The 23,003-nt window shown below is 43.4% G+C and overlaps 1 protein-coding gene and 1 long non-coding RNA gene across 2 annotated transcripts in view; both read left to right on the top strand.

Moving 5' to 3' along the window:
* LOC133020347 (NACHT, LRR and PYD domains-containing protein 12-like) overlaps positions 1–23,003 on the top strand; it is a 77,077-nt gene that overhangs the window by 29,630 nt on the left and 24,444 nt on the right. The window contains exons 6-12 of the mRNA XM_061086871.1: positions 11,667–11,786; positions 11,886–12,005; positions 12,414–12,647; positions 12,843–14,349; positions 14,401–14,699; positions 15,184–15,357; positions 18,725–18,898. Of these exons, the coding sequence (XP_060942854.1) occupies positions 11,667–11,786; positions 11,886–12,005; positions 12,414–12,647; positions 12,843–14,349; positions 14,401–14,699; positions 15,184–15,357; positions 18,725–18,898 (2,628 nt within the window). The remainder of the gene's footprint in view (positions 1–11,666; positions 11,787–11,885; positions 12,006–12,413; positions 12,648–12,842; positions 14,350–14,400; positions 14,700–15,183; positions 15,358–18,724; positions 18,899–23,003) is intronic.
* LOC133020566 (uncharacterized) lies at positions 19,246–21,623 on the top strand. The gene is made up of 2 exons (XR_009682927.1): positions 19,246–19,297; positions 20,649–21,623. It is a non-coding gene; the product is annotated as an uncharacterized LOC133020566 (long non-coding RNA).

The raw sequence follows: 23,003 nt of genomic DNA, 5'->3' as shown, positions 1-23,003 counted from the left end.
TGAAGAGGAAAAACAGTAAAGAAACACAAATTAGGTGAAATGATGAAGAGCTGCTCGGTCTCATAAAAGAAAAAAACACTAAACAACAGCAGTTTTTATGTCTTTAATATTTAGAAGAAAGATCTAAACACATTTAACCTTTAATCTCACATTGTCGTGTTCTTTTATCCCAAATATGAGAAGAGCTGGTCTCGGTTTGGTTCATCAAGTATTTATTAGGAAGTAATGAAAAGGCATGAAAAGTTACAGCAAAGCAATGGGGACCCAAAGCACAGCCCCCCCGCCCTCTAGCGGCACCGGGCAGTCACGAGTCGCACCGGGCAGCGGTTTATATATTTTATAACAGTAGGTATAACTTGATGGGTGAATAATGAAGGGGAGTCTTCCTTGATGGTGCGCAGGCGTAGTTCCACCCTCTTGGCACTGGAATCAGGAAATGGTGAGGAGCCTTATCAGACCTCTAATCAAACAGATTGTGAGACTGACCAGCGATGTGACGCACACACATTCTAACTAACTTCAAGATTAACACAGAGCAGCAACGGTTATTATAAGTCATTCAGTGAAGGCCCAAACTGCTCCTGCCCCCACCCTCCTGCATTTGTTGAGAGTTCAGTTATATTGACATCTTCACACACACACACAGACAAACAGATATTTAAAATCCCAACAGCATCTGTAAAATTAAGTTTTAATCATTTTATTTATAATTTTTATTTTTCGTTAGTTTTATATATCAAAACTTTTTTTGTGAAACAATTTAAAAGAACAACTCTTGATTTGAAAAACAAAAATACTTTACAACTGCCCCTCATTCAGGAGGGCGCCACCTAGTGTCCAGACTTTGGTTTTACATCTCAGTGTAGATCTTCACCTCTTTAATGAAAATGTCTTCAAGCTGCAGAACCAGCAGATCAAAGTCATTTATCTTATTTTAACATGATGTTGTTACAGTTAAAGTGACGAGTCAGCCATCTTTATTTAAAGTCTCTGATCTTAAATCTCCTCGAGGATCAAAGTCTCTTCTACATGTTTGAAGTGGAGTGAGAGAACAGTTCTTCAGTTTCTTGTCATCTGCATCTTCACCACTAGATGTCACTAAATCTGACAAATAAGTCCTTAAAAAAACCAAATGTGTCTTTTAACCCTTGAAAGAAACATGAGGTTTTGACATCATCAGAGCATGTACGACATTTTAAAACCATCTTTAAGGTCGTTCACCGTAGAACCTGTTTAGATCTTCTTCGAGGATCCACCACCTTGTTTTCTCCAGTGTTGCAGCAGCGACAGCAGAAGAGTCGTCTGATGAGGCCGTAGGACGCCGTAGATGAGCGGACTGAGCAAACGTGGCAGCACATTGGTGAACAGGAAGGTGACGAAGAGGATGGTGGTGCGGTCGTTGGGCCACGTGGTGACTGGAGCCATGTTGATGAAGGGTGAGAGGAACGACAGCGTGCAGATGAACAGCTGGACTCCGTGCAGCAGGATGGTGTTGAAGGCGTTTCTGGCTGAGGCCCGGTAAGATCCGGAAACTGTCCGGGCGGCGCAGAGGACTTTGAGGAAGGTGATGATCAACGTTAGGAAGACGAAGGAAAACATAAGAACCTGACAGAGAGAAAATCACTTTAATCTGTAATGTGTGAATTAATTTCTCTGTTGTGACCTCGTGTGTGATGGGGTTTGTAAAATGTGCTGAATGAGATTTCCACAATAAAGTTGAACTCAAGTATCAACCCAACGTGACGTCACAGGCTGGTTGGTGAGCTGCTGCTCTGAAGCCTCATTTTGACGTTTTCTGAAACCAGAAGTAACCATATTTGGAGGAGCAGGGGGTGGAGCCTGACTGAGAGCTCGATGGCACGCCCCCCTGAACCCATTGGACGTTGCTAAATGTCAATCATAAAGTGGTGTCTCAACTGGTGTTAACATCCGTCTGCTGATCACACAGCACATTAAGTAACTGAGTGTTGGTTTGATTCCAGAGTTTCTGAGGCTCATTTAAACATCATGAAGAATCACATTGTACGACTCAGTCCCAGGAGACGCTCACAGTCAGGACTCAGAGTGAAAGTGAAGATCTGGATTCATGATCCCACACCGTCCATTATTAACTAAAGACATGATCCTAAGTTTGTTATCTACACTACCTACTTCTATTGCTGCTAGTCTTGTATCAATACTGGTCATATTCCATATCTATATCTTACTGTACGTATCTTATTTATTTACTTATTCCACTTTACATATGCAAATACTCTGCACTTTTACTGCTTTTTCTGCACTTCTGGTTAGATGCTAAACTGCATTTTGTTGTCACTGTACTTGTACTCTGTGCAATGACAACAGTCAGTTTCATGGGTATGAACTTGACTGTGAACACCCAATTGAACACTGAGGTTTCAAGAGTGAACTGGTTCAACAGGGAGGAGGAGCCTGAGAACAGGGAGCGGTCAGACTCCATTTTCACCTGGATGAGCAGAAGGAAGAAGTGAGCAGGTGAGTGTGAACACAACTTTCTGAAAGTTTTACCGTCTCACTCTCACACCTGCTGTTAACATCCGTCTGCTGATCACATGACTCTAAGTTTGTCAGTTCACACCTGGTGACAGACGTCATGTGATCGGATCCCAGAGACAGATGTGAACAGCAGGTCTGGAACAAAGAGCCTTCAAAGGACTAATGAACAGAGTTAACTCACAGTTTCACTTTTTATCTTCATCTGTTCATCAAGTGTTTAATAACAGAACCTGTTTTCACAATCATATGTTACAGTCACCTGAGTGTGTGTGTGTGTGTGTGTGTGTGTGTGTGTGTCCTTATAGTTTTTAGTTTTTTTTCTTGAACTCGTTTGTCCTGATTCCTGTGAGCTCAGGAAAACAGGAAGTGACGCAATTCGCTAGTACGTCAATATAAAGTCTGAGAGAGAGAGGGAGAGAGAGAGAGAGGGAGAGAGAGAGACTATTGTCCTTCACCTGAAGATTTTTTTACTTATAATGTAACTACAGCCTTCCTGAGGTTTCTGATGTGATCACTGTTGGGGGGTACTCGACGTTGGCTAATTATTAATAATCATGGAATATGATTATTAAAACAATAAAGATTATTTATTTAAAAATAATTATATTATTAATTGAAAATTATCTGTAATCAAGTAAGAATAAAACTATTAATAAGTAAATAAGAAAGTTTAACAATAAAGAATAATTAAATCATTAATTTGAGAATAATGAAGTTTACCAATTAAGAATAATTAAATAATTAATGAAAACTAAAGAATACTCAACCAATGAATAATCATTTATTAATGAAAACAAGTAATTATCCTATAGGAAGTATAAGCTATCAATTAACAATGATAAGGTTTTCAACTAAGAATAATTAAATAATTAGTCAAAGCAATAAAATTATCAATTTAAGAATAATACTATCTATATTTATAATCGAGAAGGGGCACCACCCTGGTTTCAGGGAGCCAAAAGTCAGTCTAAACGAACAGTCTCAGTTTTACAAAGTCAAATTAATAATCGCAAAAGTTAATATTAATGATTATTTAATAAACAATGAAGGGTTTTAAGTTCGAGCACAGGCTATCATAATCCAGCTGTATTCACATACATAATGCACAAATAATCACAAAATACTGATACTTTAATTACAAAAGTATTTATTAAAAAGGGGAAATAAAGTTAATGTTATTTAATGATTCATCATTTTAACAAACTCCAATATTTCAAAGATAACAACAGCAGCAGTACTTATCACAATTCAGAATACACATGTGAAACCTATGGTCTATGTCTGTCTGTCTGTATGTGTGTGTGTGTGTGTGTGTGTGTGTGTGTGTGTGTGTGTGTGTGTGTGTGTGTGTGTGTGTGTGTGAGAGAGAGAGAGAGAGAGGGGAGTGGCAATGACTTATGACGCAGTCACTTGGTGACGCAATCTGGTCGAATTCAAGATGGTGGTAGATTCACGTTATTCAAAATGTAGCATATGTTAATGAAAACATGAGGCTGAAGCCCAAAATGGCGGTCGCCACGTGAATTACACAAAGGAATCGTCAGACAAAGAGATTTCTTTATCTCTGCTTTCTTTTGGCACTAAAATGGCGGCGAGCTGCATTCAGGCTCTCCAAGTACAAATTTGACTATTTGACGTGAAATGTTTAAATACAGATCGGAACGTGTGTGTAAGCAGGGTTAGGAGAAGAGAGAGAGAGAAAAGAGAGAGAACATGCAAGGAAATATCAAAAGAGCTCTAAAAAACAACGTCAGAGACAAGTTTTACATTTACTTACCCACTCAGCACCCAAGCGGCGTTGTGTGCTGAAGTTTGAACGGTAAAGTCTCTGTAAAGTTGGTCAGACGGTCGTCGCGGCGCTTAAACACTGTAACACAATAAAACAAGGCCGGAACACCGGTACCGGAAGTGCCGGCTCGTCAGGGCTAAACAAGGGGAGACACGGAGGTCTCACAAACAAATACACTCAATTAAAGACAATACGCTAAGTGTTAAAACTAGTCTCTGGGGGACTTCCGGTGGAGAGGGGAATGGAGTAGACACACGCATCGCGCTCTCCTGCACTGACTTGTAAAAACTTAACTTTTCATAACCCAAACCCGACCCGAATCGCTAGTAAAGAGGGAATTAAATCCTCCACGCTTCATGGCCTCCGGAACCAGGCTGGCTAAAGAGAGAGAAACCGCGAAAGACGACTCCTTCCCCATGGCTAACCAGATTAGCATGCCTGCTCTGACTAGCTTGCTGGAGGAGCATCGCCAGTCCATATCGGCGGCGCTGTCTGCTGAGCTCAGGTTGGCGTTTGCCTCTCTTGAGGCTAAACTTGACACGGTGCAGGCCACAGTGACTGACTTTGGTGAAAGAATTGAGAGTCTGGAGTCCAACGCCAATTTAACCGAGGAACGCATCCAAGCTCTAGAAGCATCATGCTCCACCCTATCAGAGGCTTGTGCTAAACTCAAAAACAAAAACATCGATCTGGAGGGACGAAGCCGACGCAACAACATCAGGATTGTCGGCCTGCCTGAGCCCATAGAAGGTCCCCGGCCTACGTCCTTCTTCTCGGACGTCCTGATGGAGATACTCGGAGACCAGGTGCTACAAACCCCACCGGAGCTAGACCGGGCCCACCGCTCCCTAGCTGCTAAGCCACGACAGGGAGACCGGCCCAGACCTGTGATTGTGTGCCTTCACCGGCACCAGACCAAGGAGCTAATAGTCCGGGAGGCCCGCAAACGGAGGAACGACCTGAAGTACCGCGACTCGCCGGTCCGCATCTACGAGGACTACTGCCCCGACGTTTTAGATCAGCGGGCGGCCTACCGCGAAGTCATGGCCAAGTTGTACAACCTGGGCCTCCGGCCGGCTTTGCTTTACCCTGCAAGGCTTCAAATCACCAAGAAAGACGGCACTAAGAACAATTCTCCTCGGCCGAGGAGGCCGTTGCCTTCGCTGGGAACCAGCTCGCCTCCTGAGGCTGCATCACCGGCTCGGCTCCGCCACCATTGAACGGGCTGGTCACTAGCGGCTAATGCTAACAACATTACCGACACTAGCGGCTAATGCTAACAACATTACCGACACGGGCCCCGGGATGACTCGCCCAGCCGGTAAGAGTGACTCGACACGATTACATTCAACACACAGTGACTGTGAACTCTTTCTAGTGTCTTAGCATGCTTTCTGAACACTGGGATTTTTTTTTCTTTCACCATTTGTAAATCTCCACCTGATGCTGAGTATGGAGTCCACCTCGGTTTGTTTTGATTAGCCATGTTACAACCGTTAGTCACTGATTACACCTTTAATTTTCCAGTAGGGGCAATATCAGTTAAAAACATTAAATACGAAGTTGTCTGTTATATCACAGTGTGAGTCCGGATAAATGTGTGGTTTCTTTTTCTCTTTGGTTGTATGAAGATGCAGCCTCTCTAGTCTAGTCTTGTTTTTTTTTTTTTTTTTTTTCCTCCCGGGTCATATCGTCCCCTACTGTTCTGTAGAGACGAAACAACAGGAAAGATCGCACGGCTTTTTTCCATAATACTGTGTGGTTGTTCTGTTTTCTCTCTCTCTTTCTCCTTCTCTGAACGACCGTTTTTATAAAACGCTCATGTTCACATGTGAGAAAATTGGTTCTATGCCTTATTACATGGGAGGCACTGAAACTTTTTTCATTTAATGTTTGCCCCTCTGTATTATCTGGGTTACATTTAATCCAGCGGGAGTGGAGAAGTTATGTGGGTGAGTATAAAGAAACTGGAAGCTATACAGGGGTTTTTGAATGGTTGTTTGTTTTTTGTTTTTGTTTTTGCTTTTTTTGTTTTGCTTTTTTGTTTGTTTTGTTTTTTATGCCCCCCCCCACCTCTCCCCAAGGGCATCACCACCGTACATCTCCGCTTGACAAAGAGTGAGTAATGCATAACACAACTACACCTCCAAGTCATGGCTGCAGGCTGGTATCAAAGAACGTTAGGGGAGTCAATGGAACAATCAAGAGGGGCAGAGTGATCTCACACTTGAAACAGCTCAAAGGGGATATTTATTTCCTTCAAGAAACTCACCTTAAGACCTCTGAGATTTCACGTATTAAAAGACCTTGGATGAGTCACGTGTTTCATTCCAAATTTTCTGCTCTGGCGAGAGCTGCGGCCATCATTATAAGTAAAAATATAACATTTGAACCATCAAAAACAGTTGAAGATCCCAATGGCCGTTTTGTGGCTGTCTCAGGCAAGCTGTTTGACATCCCAGTTATTTTGGTGAGTGTTTATGCCCCTGTGTGGGATGATGACAAATTCATAACCCATCTTTTCTCCTCCCTCCCGGACATGGACAGTCATTACCCTATTATAGGCGGCGATTTCAACCTTATTCAAGATCCTGTTCTAGACAAGTCCTCCGCAAGGCCCCTCACTTTGTCCAGTTCAGCTACTACATTGAAATCTTTTATGAATCAGCTTGGTCTTTGTGATCCTTGGAGAGCTCTTAATCCAACCACTAAAGCCTTTTCATTCTTCTCCCATGTCCATCGTACATATTCTAGAATTGATTTTTCTTGCCGATAACAGGCTACTGCATTGGGTCAATTCTGGCGAATATCACTGTATAGTGATCTCAGACCATGCTCCTGCGTCCGCTGTCATACATTTTCCGAACCACAGACCTCCACATACCCAGTGGAAACTTTCTCACTTTTTATTGAATAGCTCACGTTTTAAAACATTTTTTCAGGAGGAAATAGCTAATTTTTTTCAGGCGAACGACACCCCAGACGTCACAAAAAGCACTCTTTGGGAGGCGTGTAAAGCTTATCTGAGGGGACAGGCGATCTCGTTTGCCTCTCGGCAGAAAAAAGCGGACTTAGAAAGGGTGGTCTGGCTCTCAGAGCAACTAATTAATATCGACACACAACATGCCGCCGCCCCTACTCCCTCCCTTTATGACCAACGTCTTAAACTCCAGGCTGAGTTTGACCTCCTGTCAACATCCAAGGTTGAAACAAAACTGTTAAAAACAAAGCAACGCTATTTCGAAATGGGAGATAAGGCGGGCAAACTCCTCGCCCATCAAGCTAGAACCGCAGCTATTTCGAGACTGATCCCTAGGATAAAATTGCCGTTGGGGTCAGTGGTTACCGACCCCAAATTGATAAACGATGCGTTTTTGAATTTCTATTCTGACCTGTATACCTCAGAGTACTCGCCTGAAATCTGGAGGAACCACAATCCCCTGGAGGAGCTCTCATATCCCAAAGTGGATGGCAGTTTGGCTGATAAACTGGGCGCTCCGATTGCAGCGGCGGAAGTGCAGGAGGCGATTGGGCAGCTACAGAGCGGCAAATCCCCTGGCCCAGATGGGTTTGTAGTAGAATTCTACAAAGCATATTCAATTCTTATAACCCCACATTTGGTTAATGTCTACAACGAATCCTTTAGTAGTGGGAGATTGCCTCCAACCCTATCAGAAGCCAACATCTCTCTTTTATTAAAAAAAGACAAGGACCCCCTTGAATGTGGTAACTATAGGCCCATCTCACTTTTAAATGTGGACCAAAAGATTCTTGCCAAGGTTCTAGCCACTCGTCTGCAGCAAGCCCTACCTACCCTAATTTCTACAGACCAGACTGGGTTCATGGCCGGAAGGAACTCTTTGTCCAACACCAGTAGACTTCTCAACATTATCGGCTCCCCCAATCCTGTCACACCCGAGGTGGTAATTTCTTTAGACGCTGAGAAAGCGTTTTGACAGGGTTGAGTGGAAGTATCTGTACTGCGTCCTGTCTAAATTTGGTTTCGGCTCCGACTTTATTGCATGGATTAGACTGCTTTATGACTCTCCAACTGCCCATATCCTTACAAACGGTTTGAGGTTGCCCCCTTTTGCCCTCTGTCGGGGCACTAGGCAGGGATGCCCCATCTCCCCCCTCTTATTTGCTCTACCTATCGAGCCACTGGCCATCTGGCTTTGTGGGGAGGGGCGAGTCGAGGGCATCATCAGACATGATGTCACCTACAAGCTGTCCCTTAATGCCGACGACCTGTTATTATATGTGTCTAATCCAGCCTCATCCATCCCTGTTATCTCAGACATTTTAACCCAATTTGGCAGATACTCTGGTTACAAGTTACATTTTAATAAAAGTGAACTTCTTCCTATAAATGGGCTGTCCAAGAAGATGCCGCCATCCTCTTTCCCATTTCGAGTTGTTTCAGAGGGGTTTCGATATCTTGGCATATTTGTGACTGAATCTTTCAAGGACCTTTTTAATAAAAATTTTCGCCCTCTCATTGACAAGTGCAAGCTAGATCTGACTCGTTGGTCCTCCCTCCCTCTCTCCCTAACTGGCAGAGTTAACCTGGTTAAGATGGTGATTCTCCCCAAATTTCTTTATTTGTTCCAACACATTCCGATTTTTATTGGACGGTCCTTCTTTCAGCAACTGGACCGTTTGATTTTGTCATTTCTGTGGTTGAATAAGCCGCCCCGCATTAGAAAAGCTGTTCTACAACTACCCAAAAAGCAGGGCGGTCTTGCATTACCCAATCCTATCCAATACTATTGGGCATGTAATATTAACAAAATCGGTCATTGGCTTGACAGAGGAGCCGACGAAGGCCCATCGTGGGCTCTGACAGAACTACGGTCCTCAAAGTTTTCCTTACCGTCCCTCCTTACCGCGCGGCTCCCCCTCAAGATCCATAACGTCTCACAGAACCCTGTTGTCACTAACTCGCTGAAAATCTGGAATCAATTTCGTAAACATTATGGCATGAAGGAACCCTCAACTTTGGCCCCGGTTGTTAAAAACCATCTATTTCCTCCCTCATCATCTGACCCTCCCTTTACTATTTGGCGAAACAAAGGTTTATTATATGTTAAAGACCTTTACAAAGAAAATACATTTACTGATTTTACAGAGCTGGCAACCAGGTTTGAATTACCTCACTCTCACTTTTTTCGTTTCCTTCAAGTCAGGCACTTTGTCCAAACTGCCTATCCACACTTCCCTAACCACCCACCCGGGTCTCTGATTGACTCTTTGCTCGCCCTCGATCCTGCTCAAAAGCGCTCCATCTCTGTGATTTACAATTCCATTGACTCCCTCAACCCTGACCAAACAACTCGTCTGAAGCAGACCTGGGAGCAGGAGATAGGAGTTTCAGTCTCAGACGACCAATGGGTCCAAATCCTTAAGCTGGTTCACACGTCCTCTATATGTGCTAGGCACAGCTTATTACAATGTAAAGTTCTTTTCAGAGTGCACTACACAAACGTCCGATTGGCGAAGATTTACCCAGGCACCAGTGACAGTTGTAATAGATGTAAGCAGTCGCCTGCTAACCACACACATATGTTTTGGTCCTGTCCGAACCTCACCAGCTTTTGGTGCCAAATTTTTGATACACTTGCAACAGTGTTTGAGGTGGATCTTAACCCTGAGCCTTATACGGCCCTGTTTGGTTTGCCTCCACTTATGGCATTCTGTCTCCCTGCATCGAAACGCCGGGTACTGGCCTTCACTACTCTATTGGCCAGACGCCTTATTTTGTTTAAATGGAAACAAGTTACTCCACCTTCACACAATAGCTGGCTTAGGGAGGTCCTCACACGTATCAAACTTGAGAAGGTTAGATTCTCTCTGGCGGGTTCTGATACCGCTTTTAACAAAACCTGGCAGCCTTTCTTAAAGTACTTAAACAGAACTACTATTCACCCAGAAAGTGACTAGAATTTTTGTATATACTGTATGTTTGATCTATTGCTTTAAAATGTGTAAAAAAAAAAAAAAACTAGTCTCTGCCCAGACAAAATATCCTCTTACTGTAAAACCCTCGCGGTGTGCGTGCGTGTTGGCGCGAATGTGCCGGGAGTCCAGTGGATCACGTGGTCTCTCAAGCGGTGCTCCGGTGGTTCTCGTGGTGACACGGAGCTCGACCGCTGGACCGGAAAGAGAGCGGATTTTCTTGTGCTGCCTTGAACGAAATGAAAATTCGTCTTCTTCTGTGGCAGCGGATATCGTGCTGCTGAACAGGAACAGAGCGGATTTTCTCTTGATCCTCTGCGGAATGAACGTCGCGCTTCTGCAGGGAACAGCTGTTTTGAAGCGGTTTGTAGATCGTTTGGAAAAAAGAAAAGTCTGTGTGCTTGACCGCGAGTGAACTTCCTGTTTCGATCTTTCAAGTTAAAATAACAAAAAGGTCCTATCAAAATAAACGTTGACTGAAGATAATAATAAAGAAAGGAAATGAGAAATAAAACAAAGTGGTAATTGCCTCCTTTAGCGAGTGGAACATCTGGTCAGACCTTGGGAGGTCTGGTTGAAACTTCAGTGCAGGAGTAAAAGCAGCGTTTTCTGTAAGCACAGAGGTTTTAAACAACCTGAGGAGTTCCTGCCTCCTCAGGAAGTGGTCAGAGGCTTCAGTTGGCTCTCAGCCAATGGAATGTCAGATTACGACCTTAGTGGGCGGGGATTCGACTTCAGTGGGCGTTTTAGGGTCACAGTTTGGGGTCCTCTTGAAGGAAACCCGAGATGCTCCCCCACCAGGAAAGCTTTGGCATGCGTGGCTTGAGAGTGAAACTGGCCAAACTGGTTTCAGCTTGGCCTCAAAGTTTTATTACCCATTGTGTGGTAGTGAGCACCCTGGAGTCTCCCCCAACACTGCATTTCCTTGTATATAAGAAGTCCTGTGTACTCAAATAAATACCAGTACTACAAACTATGAAGCCGTGCATCTATTTCACAATAAAAACATTTAAAAATAAATGAATTGATTCAGTCGACAGAAACTCAGCAGTGCTTTTGTTTGGAAATGGGTCAGCTACAGGAAGTGTTCAGTGTTCAGCACGTTTTCAACAGATAAACATTGAAACTGGTGTGAAAGATCATTTCACTCTGTTCTGCTGTAAACTGAGCGCAGACCCAGAAGGAAATAGACCAGACCTTGAATATCTAGAAGAGCAGCGTGGACTGAACCACAACTGAGCCGCAGCCAGCCCGGTGCAACATGGGCGCGGACAATTCAAAGCAAGATGGACCCTCACACACAAAGTGAGAGACCTGCTACAAACATGTGAAGCTCCAAACTGAATCTTCAGAGAATGAACCAGTGAATGATGTGTTCTGAATAAAAACATGTTTGTGTTGGCAGAGGTCAGGACCACAGACTGAGAGCAGAGTCTCCAGGGTCCAGCTGTCTGTCTCTAAAGAGTGACCAGTCTAAATATGAGCCTCTAAACTTCAGTAATAAACCTGGACCCTCACACACAAAGTAAGAGACCTGCTGCAAACATGTGAAGCTCCAAACTGATCTTCAGAGAATGAACCAGTGAATGATGTGTTCTGAATAAAAACATGTTTGTGTTTGCAGAGGTCAGGACCACAGACTGAGAGCAGAGTCTCCAGGGTCCAGCTGTCTGTCTCTAAAGAGTGACCAGTCTAAATATGAGCCTCCAAACTTCAGTAATGAACCTGGACCCTCACACACAAAGTAAGAGACTGTTTCTACTGTGACCTGCTCTGAAGAGGATCTAGTTTCCTCTATTGTGGCCCCTGCATTAAGACACAGCTTCATTGAAGTTAATGACTAATCTCTCAGAATCCCTCAAAGAGCTCCACTTTGAAATCCACTAGAGACTCATTTTGATTTGGATCTGCACCAAATTACACACACTGGTAAACATCAGTCCTCTGAACATGTCTGTGAAAGAGGAATCCCCCCGATCTGGTTTACAGACCACAAACTTCCACCAAGTTCAATGGTAATCTGTCGTTTTTTATAATCCCACTAACAAACCAACCAACACACAAACATACTGGGTGAAAACAAAACCTCCTTGACAGAAGTAATGACAACCTGTGACTGTGACATGTGAGTTATCAGGACATGTCTTCACAGGGAGAGGAAGAGGAGTCATGTTTCTGAGGAGGAGCAGTCGTCCTGCTGTGCTTCGTGTCAGGACGTCCTGAAGAATCCAGTCTCCGCCAGCTGTGGGCACTGGTTCTGCAGACAGTGCATCACCTCATCCTGGGACCAGTCTGGTTCTTTAGGAGACTCCTCCTGTCCCCAGTGTGGACAAAGATCCAGAACAGGAGCTGGAGGTCAGACAGCCGGTCAGAGCAGCACTGTACATGTGTCTGCTGATGTCTTCACTTCTGACAACAGCACATGTGGTTTTATTTTGTTCCTTCATACAGCATCAACATTTAACATTGTTAGAAAAGTACAAAGTTAAAAAACTTTTATTTTCTGTAGTTTTTCTGTATCTGATGAAAACAATCAGCAGATTCTCTGATTCACTGTCTCTGACATTGTTTCTTGTCTTTCAGCAGATCGTGGTCTGCAGGAGGTTTTCGATGAACATAAGCTCAGTCTGAGGAGGAGATGTGAACATGTGACTGAAGGAAGTGATGAAACAGGAAGTAGAACCCTCCTCAACAGGATCTACACTGAGCTCTACATCACAGAGGGACAGAGTGAAGAGGTTAATACTCAACATGAGGTGAGGCAGCTTGAGACGGCTTCCAAGATGAAGATCCTCCATGACACTCCCATCAGGTGCCACGACATCTTTAAAGCCTCCACTGACCAGCAGAGCAGCATCAGAGTCGTCCTGACCAACGGCGTCGCTGGCATTGGAAAAACCTTCACGGTGCAGAAGTTCACTCTGGACTGGGCAGAGGGTTTAGAGAACCAGGATGTGGGTCTGCTGACTGTGCTTTCGTTCAGGGAGCTGAACCTGGTGAAGGACCAGCAGCACAGTCTCCTCACGCTGCTCCGTGTTTTCCATCCAGCGTTACAGAAGCTCACGGCAGAGACGCTCGCTGTCTGTAAACCTTTGTTCATCTTTGACGGCCTGGATGAAAGCAGACCTTCTCTGGACTTCGACCACAGGGAGCTTGTGTCTGAGGTCACACAGAGGTCATCAGTCAACGTGCTGCTGACAAACCTCATCCGGGGGAATCTGCTTCCCTCGGCTCTCGTCTGGATAACCTCCAGACCTGCGGCGGCCAATCAGATCCCTCCTGCATGTGTTGACAGGGTCACAGAAGTACGAGGCTTCACTGAGGCCCAGAAGGACGAGTACTTCAGGAGGAGATTCAGTAATAAAAAGCTGTGCAGCAGAATCATCTCACACATCAAGATGTCAAGGAGCCTCCACATCATGTGTCAAATCCCAGTCTTCTGCTGGATCAGTGCTACAGTTCTGGAGCACATGTTGACCACAGACCAGAGAGGAAAGCTGCCCAAGACCCTGACTGACCTGTACTCACACTTCCTGCTGGTTCAGACAAAGAGGAAGAACAACAAGTACGGTGAGGGACATAAGACGAGTCCACAGCAGCTGACGGAGGCTGACAGGGACATTCTGCTGAAGCTGGGGAGGCTGGCACTTAAACATCTGGAGGAAGGAAACATCATGTTCTACCAAGAAGACCTGGAGCGGTGTGGTCTTAATGTCACAGAGGCCTCGGTGTACTCAGGAGTTTGTACTGAGATCTTAAGAAGAGAGTGTGTGATCTTCCAGAAATCAGTCTACTGCTTTGTTCATTTGAGCGTTCAGGAGTTTTTGGCTGCAGTCTACATGTTCCACTGTTACACCGAGAGGAACACAGAAGAGCTCAACAACTTCTTGGGAACATATGGGGACACAGACAATACCTTCTCCCTGGATGACCTCCTGAAGAGAACCATGGAGAAATCCCTCACCATTACAAATGGTCATCTGGACCTGTTTGTTCGCTTCCTTCACGGCCTCAGTCTGGAGTCCAACCAGAGAGTCTTAGGAGGCCTGCTGGGTCGGACAGAGAACAATCCAAAGATCATCCAGTGTGTCTTAGGAGGCCTTCTGTGTCGAACACGGAACAATCCAAAGATCATCCAGAGAATCATCAACAACCTGAAGGAGATGAAGAGTGATGACATTTCTCCTGACAGAAGCATCAACATCTTCCACTGTCTGATTGAGATGAACGACCACTCAGTTCATCAGCAGATGCAACAGTTCCTGACGTCAGAGAACAAATCAAAGGAGAAACTCTCTGAGATCCACTGCTCAGCTCTGGCCTACATGCTGCAGATGTCAGAGGAGGTTCTGGATGAGTTGGACCTGAAGAAGTTCAACACATCAGACCAGGGTCGACTGAGACTGATCCCAGCTGTGAGGAACTGCAGGAAGGCTCTGTGAGTCCAGACATGATCAATAACATGTTCAATCAGTGGAGATGAGTCGTTCTTCAAATACAATCAGTGTTAAATGATAAACAACTAGTTCAGATGTGGAGAGTGAAATCCAATGTGATCACTGTGCTGGAGTTTGAGGATTCAGACATACGACCATGTGGGGTCCAAGGGAGATTATTGTTATATATATATATATGAGCAAACAGCTAGCACAGAGTGAGGAGACGATCACTGATGAGAATCACTGACTTCACAATAATATGAGGTCACTGTAACCTTTGACCTTTGACCACTGAAATCTCATCAGTTTATCTTTGGGTCAAAATGTGAAGAAATCCCGCTTGGACCAAATCTGAAAGGATTCTCTTGAGGAGTTTTTAACAAATAGGGGATTTACCAGGGTGAGGCTCAAATGATCACGTTTTGTATGAATCTTGTGTTTCTGATTTAATTCTCACAGATTTGATATTTTCTTTAATTACAGACTCAGTTGGTGTCGACTCTCAGAGACTCAGTGTGAAGTCGTGGCCTCAGCTCTGAAGTCAGACCCCTCACATCTGAGAGAACTGGATATGAGTAGAAACAACCTGCAGGATTCAGGAGTGAAGCTGCTGTGTTCTGGACTGGAGAGTCCAAACTGTCGACTGGAGACTCTGAGGTCCTTAAATCCTTCTTCACTTTTCAGCCTCTTTCTTATTGGGTCATTAATTATTTAAATTGTCTCAGTTCTGCTCTGCTCACTGTCCCTCAGTCATCTATCACTCACCCAGCCTGTCAGTCACGTCCACCTCATCAAGTCCATTCACCTGCACTCACCTGCTCCTGATCACTAAGAAAGTGTCAGTAAATAACATGTGGACTGAGGCCGAGCACTCGTCCTCCTCAGGTTTTCAAAATAAGACACATTCTTATTGAAACACGTTGAAAAATAAGAAAGTATAGAAACAAACAGGAAGTGACTCTCAGGAGCCGTCCCTACTTTAAACAGTGTTTAATTACACAAACCTGCTCAGTGACCAACACACAGAGAAGAAGGTGATGAATAAAACAATGGTCCAACATGTCTGATCTGATATTTATCTTCAGGTCACAGACTGGACTGAGGTCAGCAGCATGTTGAGAGTCTGTGTTGACATGATGACGATCCACAACAACAGGAGGACACATTCTAATATTCATATTTCTTTATCCAGGTTGGAGTACTGCAGTCTGTCAGAGATCAGCTGTTCTTCTCTGGCTTCAGCTCTGAGGTCAAACCCCTCTCATCTGAGAGAACTGGATCTGAGTGACAACTACAACCTGCCGGACTCAGCAGTGAAGGAGCTGTGTGGTTTTCTACAGAGTCCAACCTGTCGACTGGACACTCTGTGGTCAGACATCATGTTTTAATGTTAAAGGTTTTCTCTAAATACAATATAAAGTATTTAATTCTAAAGTCAGTAAATATAAAGTATGTAAATATATAGTTTTTATTCATAAAGTATGTAAATATACAGTGTTTAAATATTAAGTATTTAAATTAGTGCTGTCAAACGAATAAAATATTTAATCATGATTAATCGCATTTATGTCATAGTTAACTCAACTTAATTAATCACAGTTATCGCAAATTTGTATCTTTTCTAAATGGCCCTTCATTTATTTGTTTCCATAATATAGGGAAGCACTTTAGTAGGGAACTGGTAAGGCCTATTGTAATTCACAAAAAGTTCTCTCACTCACTCACTCACTCACTCACTCACTCACTCACTCACTCACTCACACACACACAAAACGACACAGTTTGCGAGGCCAAAAAGAACGCTAATCTTGCGAGAAAAAAATTGACGTCGTTAAAATAGGGTTGCGTTAACGTCGTTAATAACGCGTTTAACTGACAGCACTAATTTAACTATGAAGTATTTAAATATCGTCTCATACTAAAGTAAAGAAAACAGTAACTGGTCCAATACAGATGAAACTAGTGAAATCATCTCTAGGATTCTTTTCTCTTCAGTTTCTAACAATGGATCCTTTCACCTGAATCTTCCACACTGGAGCTTTAAGGTCAAAGGTCAGAACATGTGTTCCTAACAGTGAACACTGATACTGAGCTGAGAGATGTTTGTAGAATGAGCGCTGAGGACCGAGTCAGGCTCAATGTGACTGAAGTTTTACTGACAGAGAAACAATCCAATGCTGGACAATGTGTACATGTAATGTTTCTGTGGAAGCTAACCAGGACTTGTCCCGGTGGTCCTGTGGACTGACCACATGACAGCGTGCTGCGTTGGTGTTCTGGGACTGGGCTCAGGGTCCAGAGTCCAAGTGGATTATATTTGATTCCTTTTATTTTTAGGAGCAAGTTCTTCAGCCCTGTTTCTTCCACTTTGGGTTAATTTCCAACATGAAACCCTTCCTCTGGTTTCAGGACTTACACGGGGTCGTCCATGCCTTTATCTTCTCACCACTAGATCTCTGTCCCGCCCTGTACACACGTGTTCCTCAGGCTCCCTGCACCACTTTCAACTGGTCAAACTGCTGCTCAGATCATCGCCACTTCAAGAAAACAAGATCATAGAACTGCTAGCCCTTTGCACACATCAAGTGTGGAACATGTTCTGACAAGTGGGTCGGACATTTTCTGGAGCTGAAGCAGCAGCAGGAGATTGTCCGGGTCCGACTCGTTCACAGCAACAGGAACATGTGGGAACATTCAGACATGGGACTGAGCCAAAACACATATCTCCATGACAACCATGGTTACGTTAAGTTATGTTAAGTTACAGGTTCACTGTGAAGGAGTTAGTGACGTCTCCAGGTGTCGTACATGTGAGCGTAGTCCACTTGTTCACGTGTACGACTCCTGAACATGTCCAGCAAGATATTTAGAGACATCTAGTGGTGAAGTTACATATTACAAACAACTGAACCCAGAGGACACGAGGACTTTCAAGCTATTTTCAGTCATGAACTCTGTAAAATAGTGTCTGGACATTTTGTGGAGTTTGACTTTCACATATGAATAACGGGTGGAGCAGCAGGAGGCGGGACATGACGTATGTATCCTGCTGTAGAAAGATCAGTGTTGTTGTTTACAGCTCATCCACACCAGCGTCGGCCCTCATCACCAAAAGCTCTGGAATCTCCTCGTGTTTCCAAGTTGACGTCTTCGTCTTCTACGTGTACAGCTCCTCTTCTTCATCCTGAGATATTTGTGCTCTTCAAGTTTCACGTCCGTCACGTGTTAGAAACCTCATCAACATGTCCACTCGCTCTCTGTGAATCCTCTGGACATTCACCTGCTCTGTTCTCACATGGACTCACTCAGAAACTTTATTAGGAGGCTGCAGGAAAAGTTCCAGAAAATGTCTAGAACAACTTGACTCAGACTTCAGGTCTGAAAACAGAGACATTGATGTTTAATCAAAGTCCTTTATTTTCACACATGAACTCAGTTTAATTTAGGGTTGAGTTTTATTCTTTATCCAGGTTGAAGAACTGCAGTCTGGCAGAGATCAGCTGTTCTTCTCTGGCTTCAGCTCTGAGGTCAAACCCCTCTCATCTGAGAGAACTGGATCTGAGCTACAACTGCCTGCAGGACTCAGGAGTGACGGAGCTGTGTGGTTTTCTACAGAGTCCAACCTGTCAACTGGAGAATCTGTGGTCAGTTCACTGACTGACTTTTGTAGATCTCATATCTAGAAAACTGCATTTATACACAATTTATCTAATTTAATTTTAATTTAAGATAATTCCTCTTCATACATAATTTGAATCCATTCATTAATGAATCTGTGACATTTTAAATATTCAGCTACTTGTTAAAACACGGAGTTTAGTTCTGGATTTCCTAAACTGATCTGCAGGACAGAGTCTGGGTCCAAATAATGTATTTGTACTGAATCAGGACTCGTTTTTAGTCCAACTTGTCTGATTTCAAATGTATCTTCCATGTCATGAGTCTGTGCTCACATGAATATGGGTCTGTAATTTTCACATATGAACTCAGTTTAATTTACAGTTAAGATTGATTCTTTATCTAGGTTGGGGGGCTGCAGTCTGTCAGAGATCAGCTGTTCTTCTCTGGCTTCAGCTCTGAGGTCAAACCCCTCTCATCTGAGAGAACTGGATCTGAGCTTCAACAACCTGCAGGACTCAGGAGTGGAGGAGCTGTGTGGTTTTCTACAGAGTCCAAACTGTCGACTGGAGACTCTGAGGTCAGTTCACTAACTGACTTTTTATAGATCTCATATCTATAAAACAGCATTTATAACCAATTGATCTTCTTTCATTCTATTTTAACATAATTCCTCTTCATACATAACATGATCCATTCATTAATTAATCTGTGACATTTTAAATATTCAGCAACTTGTTAAAACACTGAGTTTAGTTCTGGATTTCTGGAACTGATTTTTGTTTAAGTTTTATTCTTTATCCAGGTTGAAGTGGTGCAGTCTGTCAGAGATCAGCTGTTCTTCTCTGGCTTCAGCTCTGAGGTCAAACCCCTCTCATCTGAGAGAACTGGATCTGAGAGACAACAACCTGCAGGACTCAGAAGTGGAGGAGCTGCTTGATCTACAGCAGAGTCCAACCTGTCGACTGGAGACTCTGAGGTCAGTAGATGGGTGGAGTCAGTCCACGCTGCTTTCATCAGTATTTTACTAAACACAGTCAGTATCACAGATCCAGGGTCTGTGCTACCAAGCAGGATTTGTGTCTCCAACTTAACCTGCTCCAGGTTTAGTTGGAGATCAACCCATATAAAAGCTCTTTCCACTGACCACATTGACTCTCATTGTTGGGTGGGACATTCTCCTTAAAGGGAAGGATAAGGGAAGTTTAAATCACTCAGTCAGATGAAGATAGGTCCATGTGTTTTTTTTATTGAGTAGTTATGTCAGAGGTTTGCACAACAGTGTGTGTCCTCAGAGAAAGTGAGACAGTGTGTGTCATTGGAGTCAGTGAGACAGTGTGTGTCCTCAGAGTCAGTGTGTGTCCTCAGAGATAGTGATACAGTGTGTGGCTTCAGAGACAGTGAGACAGTGTGTGTCCTCAGAGACAGTGTGTGTCCTCAGAATCAGTGAGACAGTGTGTGGCTTCAGAGACAGTGAGACAGTGTGTGACCTCAGAGTCAGTGAGTGTCCTCAGAGACAGTGTGTGTCCTCAGGCTTAGAGACAGTGAGACAGTGTGTGTCCTCAGAGACAGTGAGACAGTGTGTGTCCTCAGAGACAGTGAGACAGTGTGTCAAACTAAAGCTCATTATCAAGGCCACATCCTGGGATTCAAACATTTCTCATCAATAATCTTCTTCTCTTCCACTCGTCTTGTTTGTAAACAACAGATTCAAATCTCGTAACCTCAAGTTATTTATCTCGTTCACACGTTATTATGTCGTGGTCACGTAATATATTGTTACCCAATGCCACCAGGGGGCGCTGTACCTTATACAAGCTGGACCACAGCTGACAGCCTCACACGAGGGACAGAGACGGTGTCGTCTTCATCTGATCTGAGACAGTTTGTTCTCTCACTTCATCAGTGAAGAACTGATCAGGTGGATCTTTGTCACAGCTCTGAGATCAGTGGGACTGAAGCCTCTCCTCATCACCATGGTAACCAGGAGCTCTTTATACAGAGCAGAACCTCTGTTGAGGTCCATCTGTCTCATCTGGTCCCAGTTTGTCAGAAGCAGATGTTCATCAACACACAGTGAAACATGTCTTCACCTGTAACAGCAGTAAATCCACCTCTCAGGTGTCCACTCTGCACTTTGACATGCAGAGGACACACACTGAGCTCTTAGCGTGTTCATTCCAACACGTGAACATGAAGCAGAGAGGAAGCTGCTCCACCTCTGAACAGGACTGAAGTCCCTGCTGCTCTTTCTACTGGATGTGCTGCATCACTGACTCACAGCTGATGAAGTGAGTTTCTGGGACACTGATGTCTTCTTCTCTCAACAGGTGGAGGTGGGATTACTGAGTGGAGCTGAGTGTGAAGAGGACAGTGTGTGTGGACGGAGGCTGAGCTGTGTCCTGAGGATCCAGAGGCTGAAGCAGCAGCAGCTTGTGTGTAGAGCGGCTCTGACTAGGCCTGGCTGCTGGGAGGCAGAGTGGAAACAGAGATCCAGAGGAATCATCAGGAGGTTGTTGTAATATGTAACTTCACCACTAGATGGCCCTCCACACCGATTGTCTTTATTCACATGAAGAATGTGTTTATTGAAATGAAAAAACACAAGCAGAATATATAAACCCTCTGTAAAGAGTCACAAATATGTGTTTAAGTTTGTCTTTATTCTGTTCCACCTTTGTTCCTCAGTATGTCTCAGTATGTGTGTAGAACCACATTCTGTGTATATGTTTGTTTATGATCTTAAAGTTCCTGGATTCACGTCACAAATTGATTTAGTTCAACACAAAGTTAAACACAATCAAATCACTTTGAGTTTAAAATCAGAGTTTTGTCTTTGACACAAAAGATCAAAACTCTGGACTTAAAAATGGGACGTTTTCATTTCTGCATCAGGTGCAGAGCCGTGGTGATTTTTCTACTTTTTGACCCACAGGTGGCGCTGTAGTATAACAACAGCACATCCCAGTCAAAGCCTTTATATTCAGTCTGAGTCAAACACATGGATAATTTCCTCTGTGACAAACCACAAAAAAAATATATAACAATTTACTAGCCCTTAAATGGCACTTACTTATAGCACTTTCTACTTTTGCTTTATTTTTGAAGAAATTGTACTTTCTTGATTCTTGCTGTTAAGGGTTTGTATCCCCGGGGTTGAATGCACTTATTGTAAGTCGCTTTGGATAACAGCGTTAGCTTAAATGAAATGTAATTTAACAAGAATAAAAACATCTCAGAGAGAAAAGTTCTGTTTCTACTTGTCTCTGCTTTAATGCTCAATAAACATCCTTCCACCGACTTCACTGGAATCATAACTCTGCTTTTCTTTCCTCTTCAAACAAACAGGTGGAAACATCTCGTACTTTGTGCAGGTAAAAGAACAAAATCACCAGTTTGACATAATGGAAAAAAGCAGAAGAAAAGTGAATGAGATGTTTACAGAATGAAGAAGAGTCGATGAAGAGCAGAGCATCTTTAAGTCTCTGAGAAAACTGTTTAATAAACATTTACCATATTTAAATAGAAAACTGACCCGAAGGACGTTTTATACAAACGTAGATGAAGATTCTTGTTGTACGTTCTCGACTGGGAAAAGCAGCAAGCTGGGAAATAAGTGATGATGGGAGGTTCACAGCAGAGACAAGGGACAGAAAGTGTCTGAGAGATGATGTCCTGAAGACAGTGGACATTTTGGGCCTGTTGTGTTGAACAGTTTGTGTTATTTTGTGGAGACACTTGTCTCAACATGATGATTTCACTTCATGTTCAAGCCTGTCTCAGTTCTTTGTGACTTCAGGATCAGAAATGTTTGACAGAGTCAGTTCCTGACAGGCTCCAGTTCTCACTGTGTGGAGAGGTCATCATGTGACTTTGTGATGATCCTCAACACACGTGTGTCAGTGTAACATGTGACTGTGACGCCATGTTCATGAAGACGCTGCTCTAACATCTGTCCAGCAGATGTTGAAGCTCTGAGGTCCACTTCCTCTGCAGCAGTGTGAGACCATCATCTCTTCATGGAGCTGTGCACCAGGCTGTTGTCACGGTGACCAAACACAAAGTGTGAACAACACGTTGTCCAAAGGATCCGTTAGAATTCCATCAAACACATTGATGGGATTTACTTTATACTAATATGGAAAAGCTTGTGCTCGTAATGAAATTCTACATCTGATCAATATGTCTCAATATAAACAGACTGACAGCAGATCAATACATTTATTTTTGATTATTTATCAGTTGATTTCATTCATTCACCAAACAACACCATTTAAATGCAAAACACAAAACCTTTAATCCTGAATGAAAAGGATCAGAAAGTAGAATAATCTGATATAATCTGCTGCTCGTTCACAAGACGCTCATCAGCTCAGTAGCTTCAGCTTCAGTTTAGTGTTTGGTTACTTTAAGGTTCAGGTTTAGAATAGATTCAGGTTTAGGTTCAAGTTTAACACCTCTCTCTCTCTCTCTCTCTCTCTCTCTCTCTCTCTCTCTGATGGTTGTTTCTGTGATGTGTTAGCTCCGCCCAGTGGTTGATTCAAATCTAATATCTTTATTTAAAGCTGCTCACACAGACACAGTAATAATAAGTTTGAAATATCCACGAGCTTCTTCAGTTTATTAATATTTTGTGTCTCAGATGAGATTTAAATATTAAATTAAATCCCAGGTGTCATCAACTC

The sequence above is a fragment of the Limanda limanda genome, chromosome 15, assembly GCF_963576545.1.
Source record: "Limanda limanda chromosome 15, fLimLim1.1, whole genome shotgun sequence".
Lineage (NCBI taxonomy): Eukaryota > Metazoa > Chordata > Actinopteri > Pleuronectiformes > Pleuronectidae > Limanda > Limanda limanda.
Note: the sequence above shows the minus strand (reverse complement) of the source record. Positions and strands in the feature narration are given on the sequence as shown.